Here is a 27,365-nt window from a genome sequence, read left to right as displayed (position 1 = left end):
GCCTTCAGGCTAAGTCTTGAAGGAATGTAAAGCAGCTTCTTTTACCGGTCTATAATCTCTTGAATGATCAAATGAAAAGACAACCACACCAGGTATATATTCAAAATATATGTATTTAAGGTTAAACACACCCCTCTAGTCTCTTTATGAGACTGGAGTTCGAAGTACTACAGTTACAAGTGATAAAGCATCAGTAAAAGCACAAATACACGTTTGAGCCCTGGGGCATACCAAACCATATACTAAAAAAGTGGTATAAGAACCACGACTGGAATCGGCACTAGGCCTATTGCCTCTAGAATCGCTGGGACCCCAAGGAACCACCCAAGGTAGTGACAGAGGGGACCCACGGGAACTGTATGCAGTGTGGAAACACAACCGCGTGTTCCTACTATCTTCTATGGGGAATGTCGCCGTTGGAATTTTAAAGATTAGGGACACTTCTAACTCATGATCAAACCCTTTTGGACTTAGGTAGTTCTAGGGCTAGCACCCATGAGGGCACCAGAGTACTCGAGTTACCTCATCCAGGGAAGCCGAGTGCATAGGTGTCTTTTGGTGTCGGGTCGCGTCGTCGATTCCAATGGAAACCTGCAAATAACTGCTGCTGCCGTGAAGAGGAGAAGTGTCTGGAGAGATCCAAGCCTGGTTCTAGGATGTAAGGAACCTGAAAGCAGATGGGACAGAGTCTGGGTCACTTGCCAGTGACCTAGGAAAGGTTGGACCAATGCCCACAGATGTCGGTTGCTTCAGGTGAGTTGATGGGTGTCTTGACTCTTCAGCCACAAGGTCCAGGAGGCATCGACGGAGTCCATGAGCCAGATTCGAGCTCTCCCATGACATCTGTCGAGTGCTGCAGTGCCGGCGACCAGAAAGGACCCAACAAGCCTTGGCAACGGCAAGTCACAGGAATGCAGAGAAAGGACTGCGGTGCAGACCAACAAGTTCTGAGGGACTCACCCAGCAAGGCTAAGTCAGGGCACGTCTAGAGCAACCAGGGATGCCCAATTAAAAAAGGAGTTGCCTTAGTGGGGACCTGCTAGCCAACGGGCTAGTGATCGCGAAGGAGCCTCGAGCGGTCGAACTTGAAGCTGGCCCACGGGTCACTCGTGGAGTGGAGGCCAACAATCTTCGGAGCAGGAGGTGCTCAAGGCTGGGGCTACTCGAAGCCCAAAGCACAACTTCGAAGATGACCAGGAAGATTGTGTTGCTGCAAAAGATCACGGTGTCCAGGGGTAACGGTTCCAAGTCACCCATGACAGTCACGGGCCTCAGCTTTGCTGTGGACTCAGGTTAGCCTCGAGAAGTCTGGAAATACACCTATGGGGATGCAGAGACTTTGGCGTCCGGTGGGAGCTTCAGAATTGCAGACTGGTCAGTTGCTTCTTTGGTGCCTGCCAATCAGGGGAGTCACTCCTAGACCCCAAGGGAGATTTATTCCATCTTCTAGTCGTGATAGAAAGTCGAAGGTACAGGATATATGTTGCAGAGGTTCGTCCAGGGTAATCTAAAGTCCTAGGGACTGGATTCCTTTACTTATACTAAGTTTAGGGGATGGACTAACTCTAAGGCCCCACCTATGGGTGGACCTAGGGTGGGGGTGGTTACACCCCTTCCCCTTTGTCCAGTTTGATGCCAGAGCTGGGGCTGAGTGCCCCTGCAACCGGTTTGAACTGGGATATGCACAGGGACACCTTGTGTGCCCCAGGCAGTGTCTCAAAAGCATTCTCTGAATGCACCCACCCTGCCCCAATACACATCTGCCTGTCTGGGGAGGTGGTTACACCTCCCGGTGACAGGAAACCTATTGTCCAGGCCTCCCCTGCCGGAGTTTCCCCCAGCAGCAGGAGGCCAGACCCGTGTCTGTGGCAGTGGCATCCATTTTGTGATGCTAGGGCTCTGGAGAGTTTTAACCGGGTTTAGCCAGTGTGAACATGTCTCTCCCTCTAGAAGGGTGGAATACTACCCCCGCCACCAGGACTGGCGGGGGGGGGGTAGTATTTCAAAGCGTTTGACACCAAACACGACATGTTTTGATGCAGCCATTCGAAAGTTAGCTTTTACCGCAAGGTTATAATGCACTTAAGAGTATATGGTATGGCTGTATCACTGAACAGCCATAAGGAAGTATTTCCGAAAGCTGCAGAGGGGCTCAGCTCATGCTTGGGCACCCACTCACATAAAACCAAGCACTCTGCCTTCAGGATTGTCAAGGCCTGCCAGAGGAGTGGCTTATAGGTTTATATGTGTCTGTATAAGGTAGTGATATAGGTAGCCTATACCACAGTAAGGGGTGCAAGCACATCCTTATCCAGGTTGCAGTAGCAGACCTGTGGTGTCATTTTGGAGTGCTTCCCAGGGTTGGCATAATACATGCTGCAGCCCCTGGTAGGCCTCTGAGGTACGTATGCCCTAGGTACATAGTATACCATATACTAGGGACTTATAAGACACTCCAGAATCCAATTAGATATGTACCTAATGTATATGGAACCCATTTTAGAGAGGAAGCAGCTAGGCTGTGGTCCTGATTAGCAGGGCCACAGCCAGACTAAGGTCGAAAAACAGTGAAATACCAGCAGAAAGTGGGGGAACCCATGTGAAGCAGATCCTACTCTCCTACACAACCCACCCTCCAACGCAGGGACATTAAACTAACCTTGACCAGTTGAGTCTTCATGTTCTAAGTGGAAATACCTAGAGAGCCCATCTGCATTGGCATGTTACTCCCAGGTCTATGTTCCACTGTAAAGTCCATCCCCTGTAGGCAAATGGACCACCTAAGCAGTTTGGGGTTTTCACCCTTCATTTGTTTTAGCCATAAGAGGGGTTTATGGTCTATCTGAACAAAGAATTGAGTACCAAACAAGTATGGCCTCAACTTCTTCAGAGCCCAAACCACGGCAAAGGCCTCCCTCTCAATGGCTGACCAACGTTTCTCTCTAGGGGTCAGCCTTCTGCTTATAAAAGTTACTGGCTGATCCTGACCTTCTTAATTCAATTGTGACAGTACAGCCCGACCCCCAATTCAGATGCATCAGTGTGAACAATGAACTTTTTGGAGTAGTCAGGACTCTGCAGAATAGGAGCAGTACACATGGCCTGCTTCAGGTCATCAAATGCCTTTTGACAGCTAGCTGTCCACTGAACATTTTTGGGCATTTTCTTGGAAGTTAAGTCATTCAAGGGTGTCACTATTGATCCATTCCCTTTGACAAATCTCCTATAGTACCCAGTCAGGCCTCAGAAGTCTCCCACCTGAGTCTGGGTAGTTGGAGCAGTCCATTCCAATATGGTCTAGATCTTGCTCTGCAATGGTTGAACCTGGCCTACACCTACAAGGTGGCCCAGGTACACAACCTGACTCTGCCCTACCTTGCACTTAGTAGCCTTGATAGTTAGGCCTGCTTTTTGCAGGGCCTCCAAAACATTCCTTAGGTGGACCAGGTGATCCTCCCAGGTGGAGATAAAGACAGCAATATCATCAAGATATGCTGCACTAAAGGCTTCCAGGCCTGTGAGAGCTGTATTCACCAACCTTTGGAAAGTGGCAGGTGCATTCTGTTTTTGGCTTTGCATCATGAGCTAGTCTGATCTGCCAGTAGCCAGCTGTCAAGTCAAATGTGCTAAGGTACTTGGCTGAGGCCAAAGTATCTATAAGCTCATCTGCCCTTGGTATTGGATGGGCATCAGTCCTAGTGACTGCATTGAGACCGCTGTAGTCCACACACAACCTCATCTCTTTTTTCCCACCACTGGTGTGAGGTTTTGGCACAAGGACCACTGGACTAGCCCAAGGGCTATCTGAGGGTTCAATCACACCCAAATCCAACATTTTCTGGACTTCTGTCCTGATACAGTCCCTGATATGGTCAGGTTGCCTATAAATCTTATTTTTAATAGGCAGACTGTCCCCAGTGTACACTTCATGAGTGCACCAGTAGTCTGAACTGATTGAAAACTTGTCTGCAATCAGTTTGCTGCTGGGCAGTGATGCTGCCTGCCAAGGCTACACCATTAACTGACCCATCATCAGGGTTCTGTGAGAGGAGGTCAGCGAGTGGGTCACTCTTTTCCTCCTGTCCCTCATCAGTTGCCATGAGCAAACCCATGTCAGCCCTGTCCACATATGGCTTTAGCCTGTTGACATGGAGAACCCTATGGGGACTCCTAGGGGTTCCAAGATCTACCAAGTAGGTAACCTTCCCTTTCTGTTCAATAATAGTGTGGGGTCCACTCCACTTTTCCTGGAGAGCTGCTGGGGCTACAGGCTCCAACACCCACACTTTCTGTCCTGGCTGATAAACAGTCAGTACAGCCTTTTGGTCATGCCAGGCTTTTTGCAGTTCCTGGCTAGCCTCAAGGTTTTTGCTTGCCTTTTTCATGTACTCAGCCATCCGGGAGCGGAGACGAAGTAACTAGTCCACTATGTCTTGCTTTGGGGGCTTGAGAGGTAACTCCTATCCTTCCTTCACCAAACACAATGGACCCCTGACAGGGTGACCAAATAGAAGTTCAAATGGGCTGTAGCCAACCCCCTTCTGAGGCACCTCCCTGTATGCAAATAAAAGGCAGGGCAAGAGAAGGTCCCATTTTCACCTAAGCTTCTCTGGGAGTCCTTTGATCATGCCCTTTAAGGTTTTGCTGAATCTCTCAACTAAACCATTGCATTGTGGGTGATAGGGTGTGGTGAATTTGTAATTCACTGCACACTCTTTCCACATAGCAGTTAAGTAACTTGACATAAAGTTTGCATCTCTGTCAGATACTACCTCCTTTGGAAAACCTACTCTTGAGAACACACTCAAGAGATCTCTTGCCACTACAGGTGCAGTAGTGGTCCTTAGGGGGATATATTCTGGATACCTGGTGGCATGATCCACTACCACCAGTATAAATCTGTGCCCAGATGCTGTTCGAGGAGCCATGGGACCAACAATGTCAATCCCAACCCTCTCAAAGGGAACCCCCACCACAGGTAGTGATACCAGGGGGGCCTTTGTAGTACCACCTGCTTTGCCACTGGCTTGGCAGGTTACACAAGAGCGACAAAACTCCTTTGTGTCTTCAGACATGTGTGGCCTGTGAAAGTGAGGAAACATTCTGTCCCAAGTCTTGTTCTGGCCTAAGTGCCCTGATAGGGGAATATCATGGGCTAGTCTCAGTGATTCAGTTTTTCCATTATCAGACTTTCTCCCACCTATTGACATCATTGTTTCTTCTCTTGTGAGGGTCATAGCCCTCCCTTCAGCCTTGTCTAGACAAGCTCGATTATATCCTCTCTTCGAAAAATTAGTCTTGATTTTACTGATATTTTTTGTAAAATCTTCATCCAGACTACAATTGCGCCTTGCGTGAACCAGTTCACCATAAGGTATGGCTTCAATGGTAGATCGTGGATGTGCTCTTGTGGCATGCAGATAACTATTGCATGCCATCTTCTTTCTATGTATATCACTATGTATGTTTTCATCCATAATGAATAATCTTAGGTCCAGAAATTCTATGTTGGTCTCAGAATATTGGACAGTAAGTTTCACATTAAATTTATTTTTATTCAAATAGGAATGATACATGTTAAGTTGTTCTACCGTACCATGCCATATCATAATGACATCATCGATGTATTGAGCGTAAAAAATCACATTATCACTCCATGTTTGTGCTCCTGGGCCCCAGACATGCTCCACCTCATTCAGCCCCATAAAGAGGTTGGCATAAGATGGAGCGAATCTGGAGCCCATCGCAGTACCACACCGTTGCAAGAACCACACATTATTGTGCAGAAAAGCATTGTGTGTTAAAATAATTTCTGCCATAGTTAGTAACATGTCTGTATGTTCCAGGTGTTGTGCAACCCATTTAAAAAGAAAGTGTTTCCAAGCCCTCATCCCTTCCTGAATGTGAATACAGGTATAAAGACTGTAGTGGAGACGTAGTTTTAGATGCACACATTGTTATGTTAACATAAGCGTCTTAGAAGTTAGAAACACCATCTTGCCACTTTTGCCGCTTTTGCACACGACACTGCAGATCGATGTTATTATATGAAAACTGCTTGTCTGCCTTTTTCTTCACATGAGAACTGTCTGTTGTTCACATCCCTGGACGTGCACCGTGACCTTGGTCTGAACATTGTGTGCAGAAACAGTCAGGGCCAACAAACAATGTATTATTTTGAATTCAGGTTGATCGGCCCACGCTCTAGCCATAACACGCACACAGCTGCAAATATTTGAAACTCGAGCGCCTTTAATATTGCAGTTTGCATGCATTAGACACAAATTCTGGAGAAGAACTTTTCCAGGCACAGAGCAAAGCTGATCCTGTGATGTGATTTCCTAAGCTGATAGTTACGGTATGGGGTTCCCCATTCAAACCTAGAGACCTTCTATTAGTTTAATAATACTAGCTTACTAGCGAAGGGAGGGTGGTTGTATTCCACTATCATTTGTAATATGATTTCTCCCTTCATTTTCTATGGTATTGTAACAATGCTGATGGTTTTAGTTTTAATCATTTGTCTGCTTATGTTAGCCAAAGGACTGCATCTTAGGACACGTAGTTTATAAAATAAAAGTTTTAAACTTTACTGTGTCTCTGATTACTCTTGTTGTGGACTGATATGAGAATAATAACAAACAGGTATTTCTGATTCCCACCATTTCTGAGAGTACTCTAAGTCACATGCTCTGGGTTGTCTAATCATTGGTAGCTTCGAGATGATGCGAAGAGCGAATGAGACACTGATACACGATAAGGGGTTCTGGGTACTGAGGTGAATTTTTGGTACACCGCAATTCACTGAGGTCCTGGTTTCCTGCGCATAGTTCTGTGCATGAGCAAAATCCCTGCAACAAGACTTTCCACATCCATGGAGACAAAAATCAAATTGTCATGATCCCATTTGAAATACTCAAGTTTGCACAAGAGGTCAGAACTGTCCCTAAGATAAGATGGAAGATTCTTCACAATAGGTTGAAGAAAATTGTCAACATATTGAGCCATATTCTTAGTGGGTCCACCATTCCCAGATATAATGGGGTGCCCAGGTGGAAAAGGGCCCTCTTTATGAATTTTCGGTAAGATGTAAATACACGGTGACAGGGAATGGTGGGCCTGTAGGAATCTGTATTCTTGATCTGTCAATAAGTTAGATTCATGCCAATCCCATAATTTAGAGTTAATATTTCCCTCTATTAGAGACATGGGATTTGCCGTAAGTTTGTCATAGCATTCGACATCCTTCAACTGTCTATCTATCTCTTGCAGATAATCACTTCGATTCATGAGAACGATGTTTCCACCTTTATCGGCCTCTTTAATGACCAGATTTTCGTCATCCTTTAGGGATTGTAATATCCTATTCTCAGCTTCAGTTAGATTTTTAATGTGTACACATCCCCGTCTCTTGTAATGCAAATCCTCTAAATCATAGAGATCATTTGACGCTTTCTTATAAAAATCATCAATTGCTGAGATTCTCATTTGTTGCGGCATAAATTTGGATCTACAGTTAAACCACTATCAGTTGTATAGCCTGTTGTTTACAGGTCCAAACCGTCCAGCTCCCTGTTAATGAAATTGGATATAATACATAATTCACTCTATTTTTAGTTTTTGTATACAAATATAGAGTGAATATTTCATTATAAGTCCCATCTTGAGTGTTTTGGGGCCAATGTAAAAGGTCATGTAGAAAAGAGTACCAGTGAAATACCACTATGCGCAGTATAACATGTCTTCGTAATGAATCCACATAAAGTCCACATCAGTAAGTCTGGCTTTTTTTACTGACAGACTGAAAGGTTCTGCATTACAAACATTTCATGCATTGAAGGGACACCTTTGTGTGCAAAACCAATCTTCAAAGGCTTTGTCTTTTTTCTATATGTAATGCGGAGTGCATCACACATAGCAAATGGAAGTCACAAGGAGAAATAAATCATTTCTCATTGCTAAGCCTTGGCTGCTTACTATTTTGACACAGTTCCAGGTTTACCACTTTATGCAAGTGTGAGAATGCAACATAATCTATAGGTGCATGCGTTTGAACACCCAAACTCCATCTACATAACTCCTCCCAACCACAAGATAACACAAGGTAGCAAAATGCTTTGCTTATTAAATCCCACTGATAGGCTTTTGTAGCCTTGCTTTAACTTGTTTGACTCATGGAAATGGAAGCCCTTTGCACATCTGTCCCAAAGTGTCTAGAAACTGAGCCCTTGTATTAGCACATGATTTTAGCTTTAAACAGACTAGAACAACAATAATATTGATTAAAATCAACTTTCATGAACCTAAAGCACAGCTTCCGGAATGTAGCTTTTCCTGCTAAATGTTGCTTTCCCACATCAAATTCCAACTTTAATTATGTTTTGCAGCTGATGTGTGATAGGATATGTAAAAGGTCTATGCTTTCATATGTGGCATTTAACAAACCAAGCATTGTATGCCAAAATGCTTTAGCACAAATTCCCCCAAACAACTTTGTCATATGGCCTCAAGTAAATATTGATAAGATAGCAAATTTCAGCAATATCATTACAAAGAGATTTTGAATTTGGTAACATCTTAAAATAAGGATTAAATAAAACGGCTGTGCAATTTGTGTGTTGTGTGGTATGAGCAATACTCCTAAAACGTTAAGTGAACCTTTGAATATGATGTATATTTAACCCATAGCTGCTCATTTCACTGTTATGCCAATTACCGTGGCACTGTTTTGCTCAGTATATAACTGTAAAGTATTTGTACAATGCAAATAATACCTTTCAGCAGATTTCTAAAGCAAACTATGATTACACTTATGAAATAGACTATTGGTCTTAGTATTTGTAGAAGGGAAGTAAACAAAATCTGCCAATAAATTGTTGATTTTCTGCGTGAACCTCTAGCTGCATATCCAATTTAGGGTGCAGCAGTTTTCTGATAGTCCACCACATAAAATACTCCAGATGCTCCATCCATAGGGTAATTGTTGAGGAACGTATGCTAAAAGTAGTTTGCTTATTAATCGCCTGATGTGAGTGATGGATCTGACACTATGTCTGTTGTACTTTTTATCGTGACAGCCTGCTGCACAAAGGGAGTGGACTTTCAATTAAGAATTAGTATAGTCCACTTCATCCAGCATGTACGGCAGAGTAGACAAACATTGGCAGTTTATTCCCACTTTGTGGGTGCAGCTCAAGTGTCCACACTTTGAGATGGAAATCCCACTAGCAAAGTAAATCCACTTGCAGAGGTGGGCGTTTGATGATTTTCCATTAAAGTGTCTTTTTATGGTGCTTACATCTACTTTGGTGGAGAAACAGCTACTGATGCAGGGAACACTCTACTTTTGATGTAGATTCCAACTATCTCTTGGCAGAGAAGAAAAATACACCACAATGGCGGATCAACCATCTGTTACTTAATCTCTGAAGTATGCCCACAGATCTACAATAGGATTATGACAAATATACATGCAGCCTCATAGATTTTGATAGACAATCTGCATTTTTATTTTCAAACCTGTCATTGCAAAATGCCTTTTTTCCTCAGACAAATGTGCCATTGAACCAAAATCAAGAGTCAGTTGTGGCTATTGAGGAATCACCAAAGAGAGGTGCAATGAAAAAGGCTGCTGCTAAGAATACAGCAAACCGCAAACCGTCTGGTGCTCCAGCCCTCTCCAGCCGAACGGTAAGGTGCTAAGAAGAAGGATTTATGTGTGTCCAATTTCCAGTTTGCAGTTATACAGTTGAGGCTATTTTGAAATGTCAAAGGATTGACTAGAGTTGGACAGTGAAGTCCCCTGCTTTCTGGAGCACATGCCAAATCCGCGTAAGAAACTACTGACGCAATTTCCTCTGCCATGCTATCTATGTGGTACAGAAGAGTTTGACTTTAAATACTTAGGAGTAGGTATCACCTCCATAGGATTCTTTGATGGTTTCTTGAGTCTAAGGTCACAAATGTGATTCTTTCATAGTGACAACTGGTGATGGCCAATGTTACCTGCCTTACTGAGACTGTTTCACAAAATATTTTTAAAAATGTGACAGTTTTGGGCCCTGAAAAGAGTGGGACTTCTGGAAAATAGCCATAGTTGGCTCGGAACCACCAAAGGGATTATGATATCTCTTTCCCCAGGTCGTTCGGCAGTGGTCAACCTGCCGCAAAATGGTTGGTGGAAACAGATTTGGGGGCCTACAGCAGCCTCCCGTTAATCCTTGGAGCAGGGACATGTATCTTGGGGAGCACCTTGAGTGGCCCCTACACATCCCTGCACCATTCAGCAGGCACTGCTTGGTGCCTGCCACGTAGTGCAGAGATATGTCTGCACCCTATTTTTTGTATTGCGGCGGGGCTACTGACCGCAAACCCGCCACAATGCAAAATATAGGTAGGCGGTCTCATCATAATTCTGATCGTGGGTAGGCCACCTCATAGACGGCCGGTCTGAAATCCAATACAATGGCAGATGGACTGAAGTCTGTCTGCCATCGTAACGACCCACTATGTTTGAGGTCACAGGACCTTAGTAGGCAGGGACTGAGTCATCCTACCACCTTAGCACCCATGAGCCCGGGACTGACAAGTTGTATTTTTTTACTTGCCTGTCTACTCATCCTCAGAGGAACAAGTCATTAGACACTCCAGAACAGAATACTCCTGACTCTCTCATTGATCGTGGTGAGAGGACATACACTTTTGCAAACACATTCCAAATTGTCCACAATACGATCTGACAGAGACAGAAGAAACTATCCCACATTAGAATGCAGGATATGTGCTACAACTGGCACACCAATATGGTCAATATGGTAAGTAATACATAAGTCATAAAAGGAGCTGTCACACTATAAGACAGAGTAGCCTTGCCCCTCTCCTCCTCAACAGAAGTACAGGGATTATGTATCAGAAGATCTCTGGGTGTTAACAGCCGACCCCATCCCTTAGGATGCACAGATGAACGTTCTACATATCAGCTGTGGTCATGCTCACTTCCCTGGAAAGAATCTCTCCAATCTTGTGCATACATATATGTCAAAATTATGTGTTCCCAAACAACAGCTGCATTTGCTTTTTTTGTCTAGGTGCTAGGGCCTGCGCAGAATAGAATAACAAGGGGCATTGTTGCTTGACCTTGTCTACAGTGCGCAGACTAAATCCCAAGAAAAGAGCAGAACACAAAACAATAGTAGGATCTGTGTGAAAGTACAATGTAGATACAAGGCAAAATACGTTTGTAGAGTAACGAGTGCAAAGCAGAGAGCTGTCTAAAGCATGCTCATGCTAACATAGAGAAAACGACAATGGGCCTGCACAGGACATTTGACAGGAGTTATAGGATGTATGACATAACAACGCGAGTCATTACAACGCGTGCAGTTACATCGCGGTCGTTACAACGACTGCGATGTTACTACGCTATGCCATTACAACGCAAGTCTTTACATCGACTTGCGCTAGATGGCGTGCTAACATTAGAAAAGCGTAATTTACTATTCCAACTCCAGTCCACTTAACAGTAGGGAAGGTGTTGGGATAGTAAACTACACTATTTGTAATGTTAGCACGCCATCTAGCGCAAGTCGATGTAAAGACTTGCGTTGTAATGGCATGCGTTGTAAATTCACTTACGTTGTAAAAGTTTCGTTATAATGGTAGTGCGTTGTAAAAGGTGCGTTGTAAAGGTTGTTTACCGGAGTTATATAACTGGACTATTAAATTATATAACTTTGTTTGATTAATGTAACTCCTATTAGCAACTCTTTATACTTAAATACTAGAAACACCAGATTACCTTCTATAAATTGTAGTAGGCGACACTGTCTAGTTACAGAACAATTTCTAAATTAATTGTAGTTAAGGGCTTTTTAATCACAGCTCTACAGCAAAACCCACAGGTTCCACAAGACAACACAGGGCGCAAATACCACTTACAGGCCTGTGTTGCCTTGCATCACCTTGTTCGACTCATGGGCAACACAAGCCTTTTGTAAATCTGTCCAGAAGCTGAACTTTTTGATTTGTCCATGATTTCTACTTTAAAAATATCTAGGACTCAAACAACATCAATAGTGATCTACCTTTCCTGAACCTAAAACATAGCTGTAGGAAGGTAGCTTTTCCTGCTAAATATTTCTTTTCCACATCAAACTCTAACTTTAATTGGGCTTTGAAGCTGCTGTGTGATAGGTTGTCTAAATGGCCATACTTTCATAAATGGCATTTGACTAACCAAGTATTTTCTGCCACGATGCTCTAACACAAAATCCACAAAACAACTTTTTCAGGTGGCTCAAAGTAAATTTTGAGAAGATAGCAAATTTCAACAATATCTTTACAAAGAGAAAGATAATTTGAATTTGGTAAAATCTTAAAGAAAGTAACGTTTAAATAATGCAGCAGTGCAATTTGTGTTTTGTGGGATAAGAACAATAGTCTTAAAATATAAAGTGCTGGGTGCCTCTGAATATGATATATACTTAACCCACTGCGCATTGCCGGGAACAGTTCTGCCAATCATTGTAGCACTGGTTTGCTCATCATATCACTGTAAAGTATTTGTTTAATGTAAATAGTTCTTTTCACAGATTTTGAAAGCAAACCATGAGTACCCTTTTGTAATAGACTTTTGATCACATTTGGAGAAGAACAGTAAATAATATCTGCCAGGCAATGGTTGATTTCTGGAATGGATGTCTTGTTGCATTGTCAATTTTGGGCTCTGTAGATGGATGATATTCCACCACATACAATATTGCAGCTGCTCCACTCATGTTGTCATTATTGAGGACATTATGCTAAAAGTGGTCACATATTTGTTGTCTTATGTGAGTGATGGATCTGCCACTATGTCTGTTAGAGTCATTACTGTTGCAGTCTGCTGCGCACAGGGGTTGGACTTTAAGTTAACGCTTTTATAGTCTACTTTATCGAGCACATTAGGCAGAGTAGAAATGTAGTCGTTGGCAGTGTACTCCCACTTTGTGAGTGCACCTCAAGTGTCCACTGGCAGAGGAGGGCATTTTTGGTTTTTCCATTGAAGTGTCATTGTCCATGGTGCTTAAATGTGCATAGATAGGGAAACACCTACTGCTGCAGCGACAACTCTACATTTGACGGAGATTCCAACTTCATCTTGGCAGAGAAGGAAAATGCACCACAATGGTGGGCCAATCATCTGGTACTTAATCTCTGAAGTGTGGCAGCTGAGCGACAATTCGGTTATGAATAATATACATAAAACCTTGTGGATTTTGATAGACAATCTGCAGTTTTATTTATGAACCTGTAATTGCAAAATAGATTTTTTAGTAGTTTTTTTCAAACTTGTTTTCCACAGACAATTGTGCCATTGAACCAAAATCAAGAGTCAACTGTGGCTATGGAGGATTCACCAAAGAGAGGTACAATGAAAAAGGCTGCTGCTGCGAAGACTGCAAACCGTAAACCGTCTGGCGCTTCAGTCATTTCCAGCAAAACGGTAGGGTGCTAATAAGGAGTACATGCCAAATCCACAAAAAAACTACTGACACAATGCCCTTCACCATAGTATCTATGTGGTACAGGAGGTACAGGAACTTCAGAGCTGGTATCACCTCTACCGGCTTCTTTAAAGTTTTTTCATTCTCAGGTCACAAATGTGATTGTTTCATGGTGACAACTAGTAGAGGTTTAATAATCTGCCTTATTGAGATTACATCACAAAATAAAAATAGATTTGACAATGACAATTTTAGGCTCGGATAAGAGTGGGACTAGTGGCAAAAAGCTATAGCTAGCTGTCCCCACTAGTGACAGTGTAGATATTTGTAGGCAATTTAACGAAAAGGCAGCAAAAATAAAGATATATTCAGGTTCAATTAAGGGGTTATGTTCATAAAACATGCACAGTTAAATGTATTGGAATTCAAAGGCATATACAAATTGGTATGTCATATTAAGAAAGTGTTTAGGGGTGGAGTCTGTATTAATAATCTGTCACTTAATCTCTGAAGCAGACCAGAAGATCTCAAATGGGTTATGAATAATATACGTACAACCCCATGGATTTTGGTAGACAAACTGCAGTTTTATTTATGAACAGCTCATTGCTAAATTCCCTTTTTTAGTGAAGGTTATTGAACTTGTTTTCCTCAGACAAATGTGCCATTGAACCAAAATCGAGAGTCAATTGTGGCTTTGGAGAAATCACCAAAGGGAGGTGCTGCTAAGAAGACAGTAAACCAGAAACCTTCTGGTGCTTCAGCCCTCTCCAGCCGAACGGTAATGTGCTAAGAAGAAGGATGTCTGTATTTCCAATTTCCAGATCACAGTTACACAGTTGAGGCTATTTCGAAATATGAATGGATTGACTAGAGTTGGACAGTGAAGGTCCCTCTTTCCAGAGTACGTGCCAAATCCACATAAGAAACTACTGACACAATGTCCTCCACCATAATATCTATGTGGTACAGGAAAGTTTGACTTTGAATACTTCGGTTTTGGTATCACCTCTATAGGCTTCTTTGAAGGTTTTTTGAGTCTAAGATCACAAATCTATTTGTTTCATGTTGACAATTAGTTTTGGGCCCCCGAAAGAGTAGGACTTGTGGCAAATAACCATAGTTAGCTGCTCCCTCTAGTGACTGTATAGATTTTGGTAGGCTGGTTAAATAATGGTAGAGGAACAAAAATTAACTTCATGTGCTACCAACATTCCTGACTTCTACGGGGCAGACAATGTGGAGACTAAAGTACAAACTTTATATGATAGTTGTCTCTAACATGAATTGTCTTGCCTGATGTTACACGTGGAACTAGAAAAAGATGAACTTGCTCATAATTATTTATGTGTATAGGACTTAGAAATAAAGAGTATGTTTTCACATAATTTAACGTCTGTTTGGTTTTCAGTCCAAATCAATCCAGCTTCCGAATAATGAAATTAAAAATAGGGCATAATTCATTCTATTTTTAGTTTCTGTATACAAATATAGAGTAAATGTTTCATTTTTATTCCCATCCTGAGTGTTTTCTGGCTAATGTAGTAGGGCATATATGAAAGTACAACGGAGAAGTAGTACTTTATGTACTCTGACATGTCTTTGTATTTATGCCCCATGGAGTCCAAGTCTTTAATAGTACAATTTAAAACAGGTGAGAAATACATTTTAAAATTAAGTAATAGGTCTGGTTTCTTTCACTTACAGAATCAAAGGTCCAGATGTACATGCATGTCAAGCAGTGCAGCAAGGCAACATACTGGCTGCATTGCGTTATATAGCGCCATCAATAATCTGCCGTTTTTATGAAGATATGGAGCATTTCTGCTGACTAATTCTTCTTACGCACCTTGTGCTGCCTGGCTTTAACTAAGGCTTTCTTACAAGGCAAGGGTGTCTTCATTACAGGAATGTATTTCTTCATGAAGGGACACCTTGCCAAGCAAAACCAATCTTTGAAAGCATTGTCATTTTTAAATGTGTAATGCGGAGGCAGCAAATCCCACTTACAGGCTTGTGTTGCCTTGCTTCACCTTGTTTGACTCAAGCGCAACTCAAACCCTTTGGACATCTGTCATAAAGTGTCTATAAACGGATCCCCTAGATTTGCCTTTGATTTCTGCTTTGAAAATATCTTGGACTAGAACAACAATCAAAGTGTTCCCCATCTTCCTTTCCTGAACCTAAACCACAACTGCAGAACGGTAGCTTTTCCTGCTAAATATTTCTTTCCCACATCAAACTCTAACTTTAATTGGGCTTTGAAGCTGCTGTGTGATAGGATGCGTAAAAGATCATACTTTAACAAAAGGAATTTGACTAACCAAGCATTGTACTCCACAATGCTCTCACACAAAATCCATAAAACAACCTTTTCAAGTGTCCCGAAGTAAATATTGAGAAGATAGCAAATTTCAACAAAATCTTTATATTTTTGGTAAAATCTTAAAGAAAGTAAGTGTTAAATAAAACAGCTGTGCAAATTGTGTTTTGTGGGATGTGAACAACAGTCTTAAAATATAAAGTGCTGATTGCCTCTGAATATGATATATACTTAACCCACTACGCATTGCCCGAAACAGTTCATCTCACTTTTCTGCCAATCATTGTGGAACTGGTTTGTTCAGCATATAACTGTAAATTATTTGTCCAATCTAAATAGTATTTCTTGCAGATTTCGAAAGTAAACCATGATGACACTTATGTAATAGACTTTTGGTCTATTACATAAGTATAATAGACATGCATTGTTTGATCCTTTTCCATGAACAAAGCATACACGCTGTGTGCTGATACATGGCAGCACCTCTTTGTACCACACTGTTTCTTATGTAAGTACAGTTCGATGCGTTCCAACGATGGCTACAGTCAACAAGAGTAATGGCTGTGTCAGTTTCTGTGATCAAAATGTCAGTGGGTTTGTGTTAAAATTAAGGATTCAGTTATAAGGGTGCTATATATATAGACTATACAAGTTTAAAACTTATTTGGATTCATTTAATTCCCGTCTGTAACTCTTTCTGATATCCTAGAGACACCAGATTATCTACTAAAATTGTGGTAGGCAACATTTTCTAGTAACAGAACGATTTCTAAAGAAGTTGCAGTTAGTGACTTGTTAATCACAACTCTACAGTGAAGCCCACAGGATTCAAATTTAAATCTGTGGAGCAAGCAATAAACATATAGGAGGATTGTCCTGTGTGCAGGTGTCTGCCATACTGATGAAAAGAAGATTGTGACATTTAATAGTAGATTATTGTCAAATCAAGCATATTTGTAAAGTTTCTAAAAACATTATAAAATAATGTACAGACAAGCAAAACATGAAAAAGTTAATATAATTGTAAGATATAATACATTCAGGAGCTTTTCATGATTTTGGGCAAAAAGCCTCCTCCCGACAGTCAGAATATCCTTGACCGGGTTGGATCCCTTACGACAAACTCCGATTACTATGTTCTCGGTCGGAACGTAAACTGTGTAGTAGTCTTTCTGAATCAGTTCTGACCAACCCATGGAGTAATTGTGTTGGTCGGAACCATATCGTACAACCTTTTGGACTGCGTTTCCGCCCTCAGGATTAGGATGCAGATTTTCAATAGCCTTTACACATCGGCCTGTCTGCTATTGAAAGGCTGTTGGACAGTGACTTTGGGGGCCCCTATGGCCTACGGTTGATGGCAGAGGGGGCACCTAAGGAACCCCATGTAAAACCCTGCACCATGGGGTGCCTGCAACAGGGTGCAGGGTTTTACACACACACCTCATTTCCCCATGGAGCCTATGTTATGGCAGGTTCTCAGGCAAAAAACGTGCTACCATCGGAAACAATGGGAATCTGACCAAACAGTGTTCGGTTGCATCGTAATCCGGTGGTCAGAACTGCAGACCGCAAGTCAGTTGGTCCAGATTCTGAGTCGTGTCGGGCGGACGCTTTCCATCCGGCATCGTAGTGAGCCCCTACAGCATCATACAAAAATCTTTTTGAGACCGAAAGACACATGTTTACAATTGTGAAACATATATGCATGTTACAATGTCATTCTAACTACTATGGTTTGTGCAAATCCACAAATCATTTGTCGACAGCCCTTTTCTAACGGGTTATGAATTCATTTCACATCAGCTAGCTGCATACAATCACCCTACAGTGTGGGTTGTCCCATTTCACGACTAATGTCACAGTCTTTGCATGGGATCCAGTTCCTTGTTTCATAAACATGAGGACATACATTTTCAATATCTGTAATCTGTTAGTGACTGAAACATATAACAAGTTGGGCCGATTCACAGAAGCATTTATGTGTATGGGATGCAGTATTAAAGAGTACATTTCCACATACTTTTACATATTTTTGTTTTTCGGTCCAAATGGTCCAGCTCCCTGTTAACTGGAATTAAGGCATAATTCATTCTATTTTTAGTTTTTTGTATACAAATAAAGACTGAAAGTTTTAAATATATTCCCTTCTTGACTGCTTTGTGGCCAATGTTAAAGGGCATGTAAAAGCATAGCAGAGAAGTACTACTAATATAAAGCGAATGTTTCATTTTTATTTGCCATGTTGAGTGTTTTCAGGTCAATGCAGTATGGCATGTCTTTGTAATTATGCCCCATAGATTCCACGTCTTTAATAATAACTTTTCCATCAGGTGAGAAATACATTTTAAAATTAAGTAATGTCTGGCTTCTTTCACTGACAGGATCAAAGGTCCAGATTTACACGCATGTCACGCACTGCAGCAAGGCAACATACTGGCTGCATTGCGTTATATAGCGCCATCAATAATGCGCCATATTTACAAAGATATGGTGCATTTCTGCTGCCTACTTCTTCCTCCGCACCTTGTGCTGCCTGGCTTTAACTATTTAACTAAGACAAAGCAAGGGTGTCTGCATTACAGTAAGTAATTATTTTTTGCATGAAGGGACAATTTCCTGTGCAAAACTAATCTTTAAAGGCATTGTCTTTTATCAATGTTTAATGCAGAGTGCATCACACTGCAAAAGAAAGGCATGAGGAGAAATACATGGCTTTCCTGCTGTTGAGCCTCAGCGGCATGCTATTGTGATGCATTCCCAGGTTTAACACTCCATGGAAACGTGCGAATGTGCCAGTATCCATGGGTGCATGTGTTCGAACGCCCACACTCCATCTGCGGAACACCTCACTGCCAAAAGATAACATAAAGTAGCAACATGTGTGGCTTACTAAATCCCCCTTACAGGCTTGTGCTGTCTTGCTTCACCTTGTTTGTCTGAAGGGCAAGGCAAGCCCTTTGCACATCTGTCCCAAAGTCTCTAAAGACGGAGCCCTTGTATTTGCCCTTTGATTTCTGCTAAAAAAATATCTCTGACCAGAACAACAATCACAGTGATTCACATCTACCTTTCCTGAACCTAAACCACAGCTTCAGGAAGGTAGCTTTTTCTGCAAAATGTTGCTTTTCCCGCATTAATTCCAACCCAAATTGGGTTTTGAAGCTGCTGTATGATAGGATATGTGAAATGTCATGATTTCATATGTAGCAATTAACTAACCACGCATTGTATGCCACAGTGATCTCCAAAATAATTTTGTTAGATGACCTCAAGGAAGAATTCATAAGATAGCACGTTTCAGCAATATCTTTTCAAAGAGAAAGATAATTTGAATATGGTAACATTTTAAAGAAAATAGAGAGTAAATAAAACAGCTGTTCGATTGTGCTTTGTGGGATATGAGCAATAAGCCTAAAACGTAAAGTGATGAGTGTCTATGAGTATGAGATATATTTAACCCACCACACTTCGCCTGGAACAGCTCATCTCACCTTTCTGCCATTTATTGTGGCACTGATCTGCTCAGCATGTAACTTTAAAGAATGCTTTCAACGTGAGGTGTACTTATCAGCAGATTATTTACTCAAAATATGATTACACTTATGTAACAGACTTTTGGTTTGTTTTGGAGAAGGTAAGTAAATAAAATCTGCCAGGGAATGGTTGATTTCCCCCTTTTACATCTTGTTGCATGGACAATCTATGGTGCTGCAGATGTTAAACAGTCATAATATCGAAAAAAAAAAATCGGCTGTACAAAATATCGAGTTTTTAATATAGAATGGACAGAATATCGAATTGCCAAAATATAGTGGTGAAGAATATCGAAAATCAGGTAAGAAATATCGATTTTTTTTTATAGTGTTTTAAGTGTTAGTATGTATCAATTTTGGAATGTATGTTTGAATATTTTTAAAATAATGAATTTTATGTTATTTAATTTTTGTGTAATTTAATTCCAAAGCGGGTTGTGGGTTTATAGGGGATTAGGGTAGAAAGTAATTTAATTATAGTACATTAAATAATAATTTTTAGGAATTATTAATTATTTGTAATTTAATTTTGCGTTTTACTTCTGTAGCGGGTTGTGGGTTTATAGGGGAATAGGGTGGGAAGTAATTTAATTGTTATTAAGTAATTATTAATTGGTATTAAAAATTAATTGGTTGTTGATTAATTATTAATTGGTAAGTAATTTGTATTCATTGGTTATTAATTTGGTTTAATTGATAATTAAGTTAATTGTATTAATTTATTATTTGTAGCGGGTTGTGGGTTTATAGGTAGAATATGGTGGGAAGTAATTTAATTGTAAATAATTAATTATTGAAATAATTTTTGTATTTTGACAATTAATTTATTATTAATTAATTATTAATTGGTAGTTGTATTTATTAATTTTTGGTATTGAAAATTAATTGGTTGTTAATGAATTAATAATAGGCAATTAATTAAAAAAGTAACATTTATTGGTATTTATATTCAATTAATTATTAAATATTGTGTGATTGGTAATTAATTTTAATACTTTTTTCTGTTGGTATTAAATTAATTTATTTTCAATAAAATATTAAATTATTACTTTCCCTACTATTGCACTCACTGGAGTGGGTATAGTAATTTTTAACCCTACGCTATCCAACACTTTCTCTACTATTGCACTCACTGGAGTAGGAATAATAATGTTTACCCCTACGCTATCCAACGCTTTCACTACTGTTGCACTCTTTGGAGTGGGAATAGTAATTTTTATCCCTACGCCATCTGACGTTTTCCCTACTGTTGCACTCACTGGAGTGGGAATAGTAAATGTTGAGCTCCCGCTATCCAACGCTTTCCCTACTGTTGCACTCTCTGGAGTGGGAATAGTAATTTTTACCCCCACGCTATCCAACTCATTCCCTACTGTTGTAGTCTCTGGAGTGGAAATAGTAATTTTTACCCCTACTCTATCCAACGCTTTCCCTACCGTTGCATTCTCTGGAGTGGGAATAGTAATTTTTACCCCTACGCTATCCAATGCTTTCCCTACTGTTGCACTCTTTAGAGGGAATAGTAATTTTTACCCCTACGCTATCCAACGCTTTCCCTACTGTTGCACTCACTGGAGTGGGAATAGTAAATTTTACCGTCCCGTTATCCAACGCTTTCCCTACTGTTGCACTCTCTGGAGTGGGAATAGTAATTTTTACCTCTACGCTATCCTATTCTTTCCCTATTATTGCACTCTCTGGAGTGGGAATAGTAATTTTTACCCTCCCGCTATCCAACGCTTTCCCTACTATTGCACTTACTGGAGTGGTAATAGTAAATTTAACCCGCCCGCTATCTTACGCAAAAAATATTGAATATTTTTTATTAATATTACGTTAATATATATGTATGAATTTTTTTTAACTTACATTTATTATTTATTAATTTTAAAGTTATTTAAATATTTCTAAGTATGTTTTAGTTAATTATATGTATTATTTCATTAATTTTACATTACTTTTAAGACATTTAAAAAATTCGATATTTTGACCAACTATATTTTTTACAACGATATTTTGGATTCTATATTTTTGTACTTACCTGTTTGGAGATAGGCATTCGATATTTTGGCATTCTATATTTTCTCCTCGATATTTTGACAAGTCGATATTCTCCTTCATGATATTTTGTCAGTGATCCGCTGCAGATGGCTGATATTGCACCAGATGAAATACTTCAGATGCTCCATCGAATGTGTCATTGTGGAGGAAATGGTGCAAAAAGTAGTGCATATTGGTTCACCTGATGTGATTGATGGATCTGCCACTACGTCTGTTGGAGTCAATACTGAGGCAGTCTGCTGCACAAAGGGAGTGGACGTTCACCTAATGATTAGCATAGTGAGCTTCACCCAGCATGTTAGGCAGACAAGCAGTCATTGGCAGTGTACTACCGCTTGGTGGATGCATCTCAAGTGTCCACACTTTGACATGGAAATTCCACTAGTGAATTAAATCCACTGGCAGAGGAGCACGCTTGTGGATTTTCCATTGAAGTGCCTTTTTTAAAGTGCTTACATCTGCTTCAGTGGAGAAACAGTGACTGATGCAGGGACAACTCTACATTTGATGGAGATTCCATTTCTTGGAAGAGAAGGAAAATGCACAAAAATGACAGATTAATCATCTGTTACTTAATCTCTGAAGCATACCAAGAGGTCTGCAATTGGGCTATGAATAATATACATACAATGCCATGGATTTTGATAGACAATCTGCAGTTTTATTTATGAACCTGCCATTGCTAAATGGCTTTTTTTGTTAAAAGCTATCAAAATTGTTTTCCTCAGACAAATGTGACATTGAACCAAAATCAAGAGACAATTGCAGCTACGGAGAAATCACCAAAGGGAGGTGCAATGAAAAAGGTTGCTGCTATGATGACAGCGAAACGTAAACAATCTGGTGCTTCAGTCCTCTCCAGCCGAACGGTAAGGTGCTAGGAAGAAAGATGACTTTGTTTTCAGTTTTCTGTTTGTTGTTTAACCATTAAGGCTATATTGAAATGTCAAAGGATTGACTAGAGTTGGACAGTGAAGTCCCCTGCTTTCTGGAGTTCATGCCAAAGCCGCATAAGAAACTACTGACACAATTTCCTCCACCATACTATCTATGCGGGACAGAAGAGTTTGACTTTGAACACTTCGCGGTTGGTATCACCTCCATAAGATTCTTTGAAGGTTTTTTGAGTCTAATGTGGTAAATAAAATTCCTTTACCGGGACTGAATTTGATACAGAATTATAATAAAATAGCTCAGTAAAATGAGAGGCAGAATCCGTGATATTAGAGTTTCGGAATGGGCTTTATTCCAATGGTCGATTATAATCGGATGCTCCAAGTTCCATCACCACGGGGGTTCAGGAAGTGAAGTACATACTTTATTGACAAGAAGTAACTTTTATAGTACATTCATTACAATGAAGTGAATACAGTAGGCGTAACAATTGATAAGGAACTTGACGTTGCACCTGCGTAACCGAAAATGGGTGTAATAAGGGGTAAAAAGGAACATGATTGGTTATGATGTCATGTATAGGTGGATCTATAAGATAATACTTGGCATAGATGCGCGCGCAGCAGCATGACGTGTAATTGACGTGTAACTAGGGGGTGAAGGGGACTTGACATTAGTTCTACATGTGGAGACGAAAAGTCTGGGGGGTCAAGTCAACCTAATCCCAAATCATATCTAACATCCTATGTTTAAAGAACTATGTTATCCACAAAAGAAGGACTCTCGGACAGAATCTATTCTATACTGACTGTGCGTGCGTGTACAAGCGTCTAAGTGTCTACACTGAATGCGAGGGGGTAGGAATATTCCATGGTAACAGGGCTATGAATTACTTGCATGAGGACAGAGAAGCCGGGCCTCTTTGCTTGGTAACTGGAAGAATGTTTACTTGAACTACTAGGCAGGAATGCATCGGCTGAGGGGGAAGCAGATAATTCGAAGGTGAAATACAGTTCTTGGCAGAGAAATAGGCTGATGTCAGGCTTCGTGAGCCGCGCAGAGAATGAAACAAAGTTCATGGTCACAAATGCAGGCTCAGACTGGAGCTTTCAGAGGCAGAAGAGAAAAGGAGTTTGATGACAGAATCAGGGCCTACTTGCCTGGACTGTAAAATGGCATAAGTAAACCATATAAAACCGGTGGCCTTTCATATTTAGGAATGGAATATCCGGCCTATTCATGGTGGATCTGACAGAGGACATGTTGACGGTGGACGCACATGTATTTGCGTCTTCATAACTGGAACTGGAGGGAACATACATGTACTTGTGACATGCACATAGAACCGTTGGGGTCCAAGATAGGGGACATAACTGATCAGGAAAATCCACATTTCCACATTCCCTCCTTGTCCCCTACTTGCCCTTCAAGAGATATCAATCTTCATCAATCCATTGATCTGTTCATATAGCATCATTTGTTCTTCTTTCTTCTTCCGTGATCTTGAATGAAATCTTGGTGGTGGAATACACGATGTGGCACACAGACCACAAATCGCTGGTCCACATTGTAGACATAGACAGCAACTGAATAGTATGAGAAGGCCAATACCTAGGAAGGATAAAACTCTCCATCCCCAGGCTGATATCACACTCCAAAACCAACTGGACCAAGTCCAAGTGCCTGGGTTCTGGTGTATCTGGCTTACAATCTTATGAAGGCGAGTGATGGCTTTATATACGGATGGCGAATTTTCTGGTATGAATACGCAGCAGCTTGATCCGATGACCCTACAAGCTCCGCCCCTATCAGCCAGGATGACGTCAAGGACAAGACGATTTTGAAGCACAACAATCCGCATAGCAGACTGCTCTTCTGTTAAATTGCCTAAGGCGGAAATAGTCTCATTCACTACTGCTTCAAGGGTTCTAGTTAATCTACGTATCAGCTTACTATTAGTAACAGTACCTATATAGGGAAAGATGCCTTTATTAAAATCTACATACTTGTCCCATGCCGTCTCAGTGTAATCGACAATGGGGAGATCTCTCCGCTTTCTGTTGTGTACTAAATGAATATTTCTGTAATAATCAGGAGGAGCTAGAAAAACAGGTGGCAAAAGGAATGCAATGTAGCAGGTACCATCCCAATCTGGAGGTAGACGCATATATGCAGTCTGACCACATATAAAGTAGGAGTGGCGAGAGGCTTTAAATGAAGATTTGCCTTGATCACTGAATTTTACTATAGTAGTGCATTTACTATGGCCCATATGTATGGAACCAACCTTTCTTACACACAATTCACCCTTCGCTGGGAATACTGACATGGTGGGTAAGACTAGTTCAACTTCGGATACGACATTTAGAATCATGAGATTAGGTGTAAAATTACCTAATCCATATACTTCATTTTCTAGATCAGTTCCTGTTCTTTTGGGGCGACCCTCCTTGTCAGGGTAGCAGACCTTGAGTAAAACTAGGTTCAGGTTTCCCCATATCCAATGATCTTGGTAAACTGCTGTGTCTGAGTCTATGGAATTGATTAAACTAAACCATGCTCCACAGGAGCCATTATGTGTGAATGGATGTGGAAAGAAAGGCAGGACTCCTTCATAATTCTGATAGGGAGGGAGTCGGCCACACACCCAGCAATTGGTGGCATTACTAGTCTGATGGGAATGATGTAACATACTAATGAAAGTGTTATTGCGCAGCGCAAGTCTATAAGACAATTCATGCGGAGGTAATTCACTAAAAGAATGTTCAGCAGTAACATTATAAACATGTCTAGAAATAGGGTAATATATGTGCAACAACATACTTGTAATAATTATTAATAGGCTCAATAAAAACAGAATTAATAATGTCCCCATACAGTGGCTACGCAGTGATTTATAATACGCCTGTCGTTTCAACATTTTTCGCGACTGTTCATGATTCAGGTCTAGAGGATACATGTCAGAGACAAATTCAACCGCTTCACCTTGGAGAGGACTTAAACAATCAAATTGTCTGACGTTCTAGGCCTCAATTTTTCTTTGTAGAGTTCGGTTTCAGTTTTTTCAACCAAAGGAAGTTTTGAATCAGTCTGTGAGGGAGTGCAGGGCACAATGTCTATATCCGAGGATAGTCCATGAAATTTCTTGATATGACTTGAATGGATCCAGCCCTTGCGGCCCTCGACCTTCACGGCTGTCCTCGTGGTCAACAGGACCAACTTGGGTGCTTTCCACCTGGGCTCCAGCTGAGTCTTTCGGTCGAAATTCCTCACAAAGACAAGATTACCCGGAACAACGTCATGCGGTTTCACGTCAGTGTTGTCGGGAAAGGCTGCAGCTACCTGTGAACGACAAGATTGTAGTGCAGACATCAAGGAAGCCAAGTAATCTGTCAGCATATTACAGTCAATATCAGTTATTTTGCGTGGTATGGGCGTCCCCCACATATTCGGTGGTCTGCCGAAGATCCCCTCATACGGGGATAGCCCTGTTTGAGAGTGTGCTACCATTCTCATGTAAAAGAGTGCAACGGGTAACGCTACTACCCAGTCGACACCTTTTTCTCTGCATATTTTGGACATTCTGATTTTCAGTATCTGGTTATGTCTTTCTACGAGACCTGCTGCCTCGGGGTGTCGGACACAGTGGAATTTCCACTGATATCCTAACAGAAGTGAAACGTGTTTCATTAATTCGGATGAGAACGGCTGGCCATTATCTGAGTGAACAGCACGTGGTAAACCGTATTGTGGGAAGAATTCTCGAACCAACTGTTTGGCAGTAGTCGGGGCAGTGTAATCTGAAACCGGGTATGCCTCTGTCCAACGGGACAGAGCGCAGACAACTACAAGAACATATTTGAATCCTCGACATCGTTCCATCTGGATATAGTCCATCTGGAGTACCTCAAAAGGATGATTAGGAGTATGAAATCCACCCTGTTCTACGGGAACGCTTTTTCCTGGGTTAAACTGACAACAGATCATACAGGTACGGACCTTTTGTTTTGCTGCTGCTCGTAAATGTTTATTGAACCAAATGTGTTGAATGCTGTCTAGCATAGCTTTTTCTCCTAGATGTGCTGGGCTATGTATAGTGTTAATTATAACTTGGACCATTGAGTCAGGAAGGAACCACACAGACTTTTCCTTCATCATCCATCCTTGGTCCGTTTGGATCCCTCCTAATTCAGTCCATTTCTTTATTTCGTCTGGTGTAGCATGTGTCTGTATGTCAATTACGTCAAGAGTAGGATCTTTAACTGTCATACAATGTGTCGGTGTCGGAACTATTGTCTTTGTCATGTCGGGGGTTTGAGTTTGAGCAGTCTGTTTAGCTGTTCTGTCGGCTAGATCATTGCCTTGGGAAATGATATCAGTAACCTTCGTATGAGCCTTACATTTCATAATTGATATTGCAGTGGGTAGATGTATTGCATCTAATAAGGCATGAATGAGGGGTCCGTGCTGAATGTGGGCACCGTGGGAAGTTAAATAACCTCTCTCTCGCCACAGCACGCCGAAGTCATGTACAACTCCGAATGCATAACGTGAATCAGTGTATATGTTGACTTTTTTATTTGTGGCTTGAATACAGGCTTGTGTCAGAGCGATGAGCTCTGCGGCTTGAGCTGACAAGGTATTTATACGATTAGTTTCAATGACTTCAGTATCTGTTGTGACTGCGTAAGCGGCCACTAACTCTCCTGTACTTGTTCTCATGCATGAACCATCTACATACAATGTCAGGTCTGGATCTGACAATGGGACATCGGTTAAGTCTTGTCTGGGTTTCGTCGTTATCGTAATAACTTCAATACAGTCATGAGCTAGTGGGTCTGTTCCGATTACAGGTAAAAGTGTGGCAGGATTCAATGTGTTACAGCGTCTGATTTCTATATGTGGCTGAAACAATGTAAGTTCATACCCCGTAAGTCGTGCTATAGTCAAGTGTTGTGTTTGCGTTCTATTCACAAGAACCTCTACTGCATGTGGTACTTGAACTGTCAATGGATGTCCTAACACTATGGCATCGCTTTGTCTGATTGCTAAAGCTGTCGCTGCTAC

General features: G+C 41.1%; 1 protein-coding gene across 8 annotated transcripts in view; it reads left to right on the top strand.

The window, feature by feature from the left end:
- The window catches only part of LOC146829991 (uncharacterized), a 328,887-nt gene that overhangs the window by 109,948 nt on the left and 191,574 nt on the right, over nt 1-27,365 (top strand). For 7 of the 8 annotated variants that reach the window (XM_085604233.1, XM_085604235.1, XM_085604231.1 and 4 more), the window contains 4 exons: nt 9,550-9,690; nt 13,343-13,483; nt 14,140-14,265; nt 22,133-22,273. In XM_085604233.1, coding sequence (XP_085460359.1) covers nt 9,550-9,690; nt 13,343-13,483; nt 14,140-14,265; nt 22,133-22,273 — 549 coding nt within the window. The remainder of the gene's footprint in view (nt 1-9,549; nt 9,691-13,342; nt 13,484-14,139; nt 14,266-22,132; nt 22,274-27,365) is intronic. The other variant, XM_085604229.1, reaches the window with a different exon arrangement.

The sequence above is a fragment of the Triturus cristatus genome, chromosome 5_1, assembly GCF_964204655.1.
Source record: "Triturus cristatus chromosome 5_1, aTriCri1.1, whole genome shotgun sequence".
Taxonomy (NCBI): domain Eukaryota; kingdom Metazoa; phylum Chordata; class Amphibia; order Caudata; family Salamandridae; genus Triturus; species Triturus cristatus.
The sequence above is the reverse complement of the archived record's forward strand: the minus strand, read 5'-3'. Positions and strand labels throughout refer to the sequence as shown.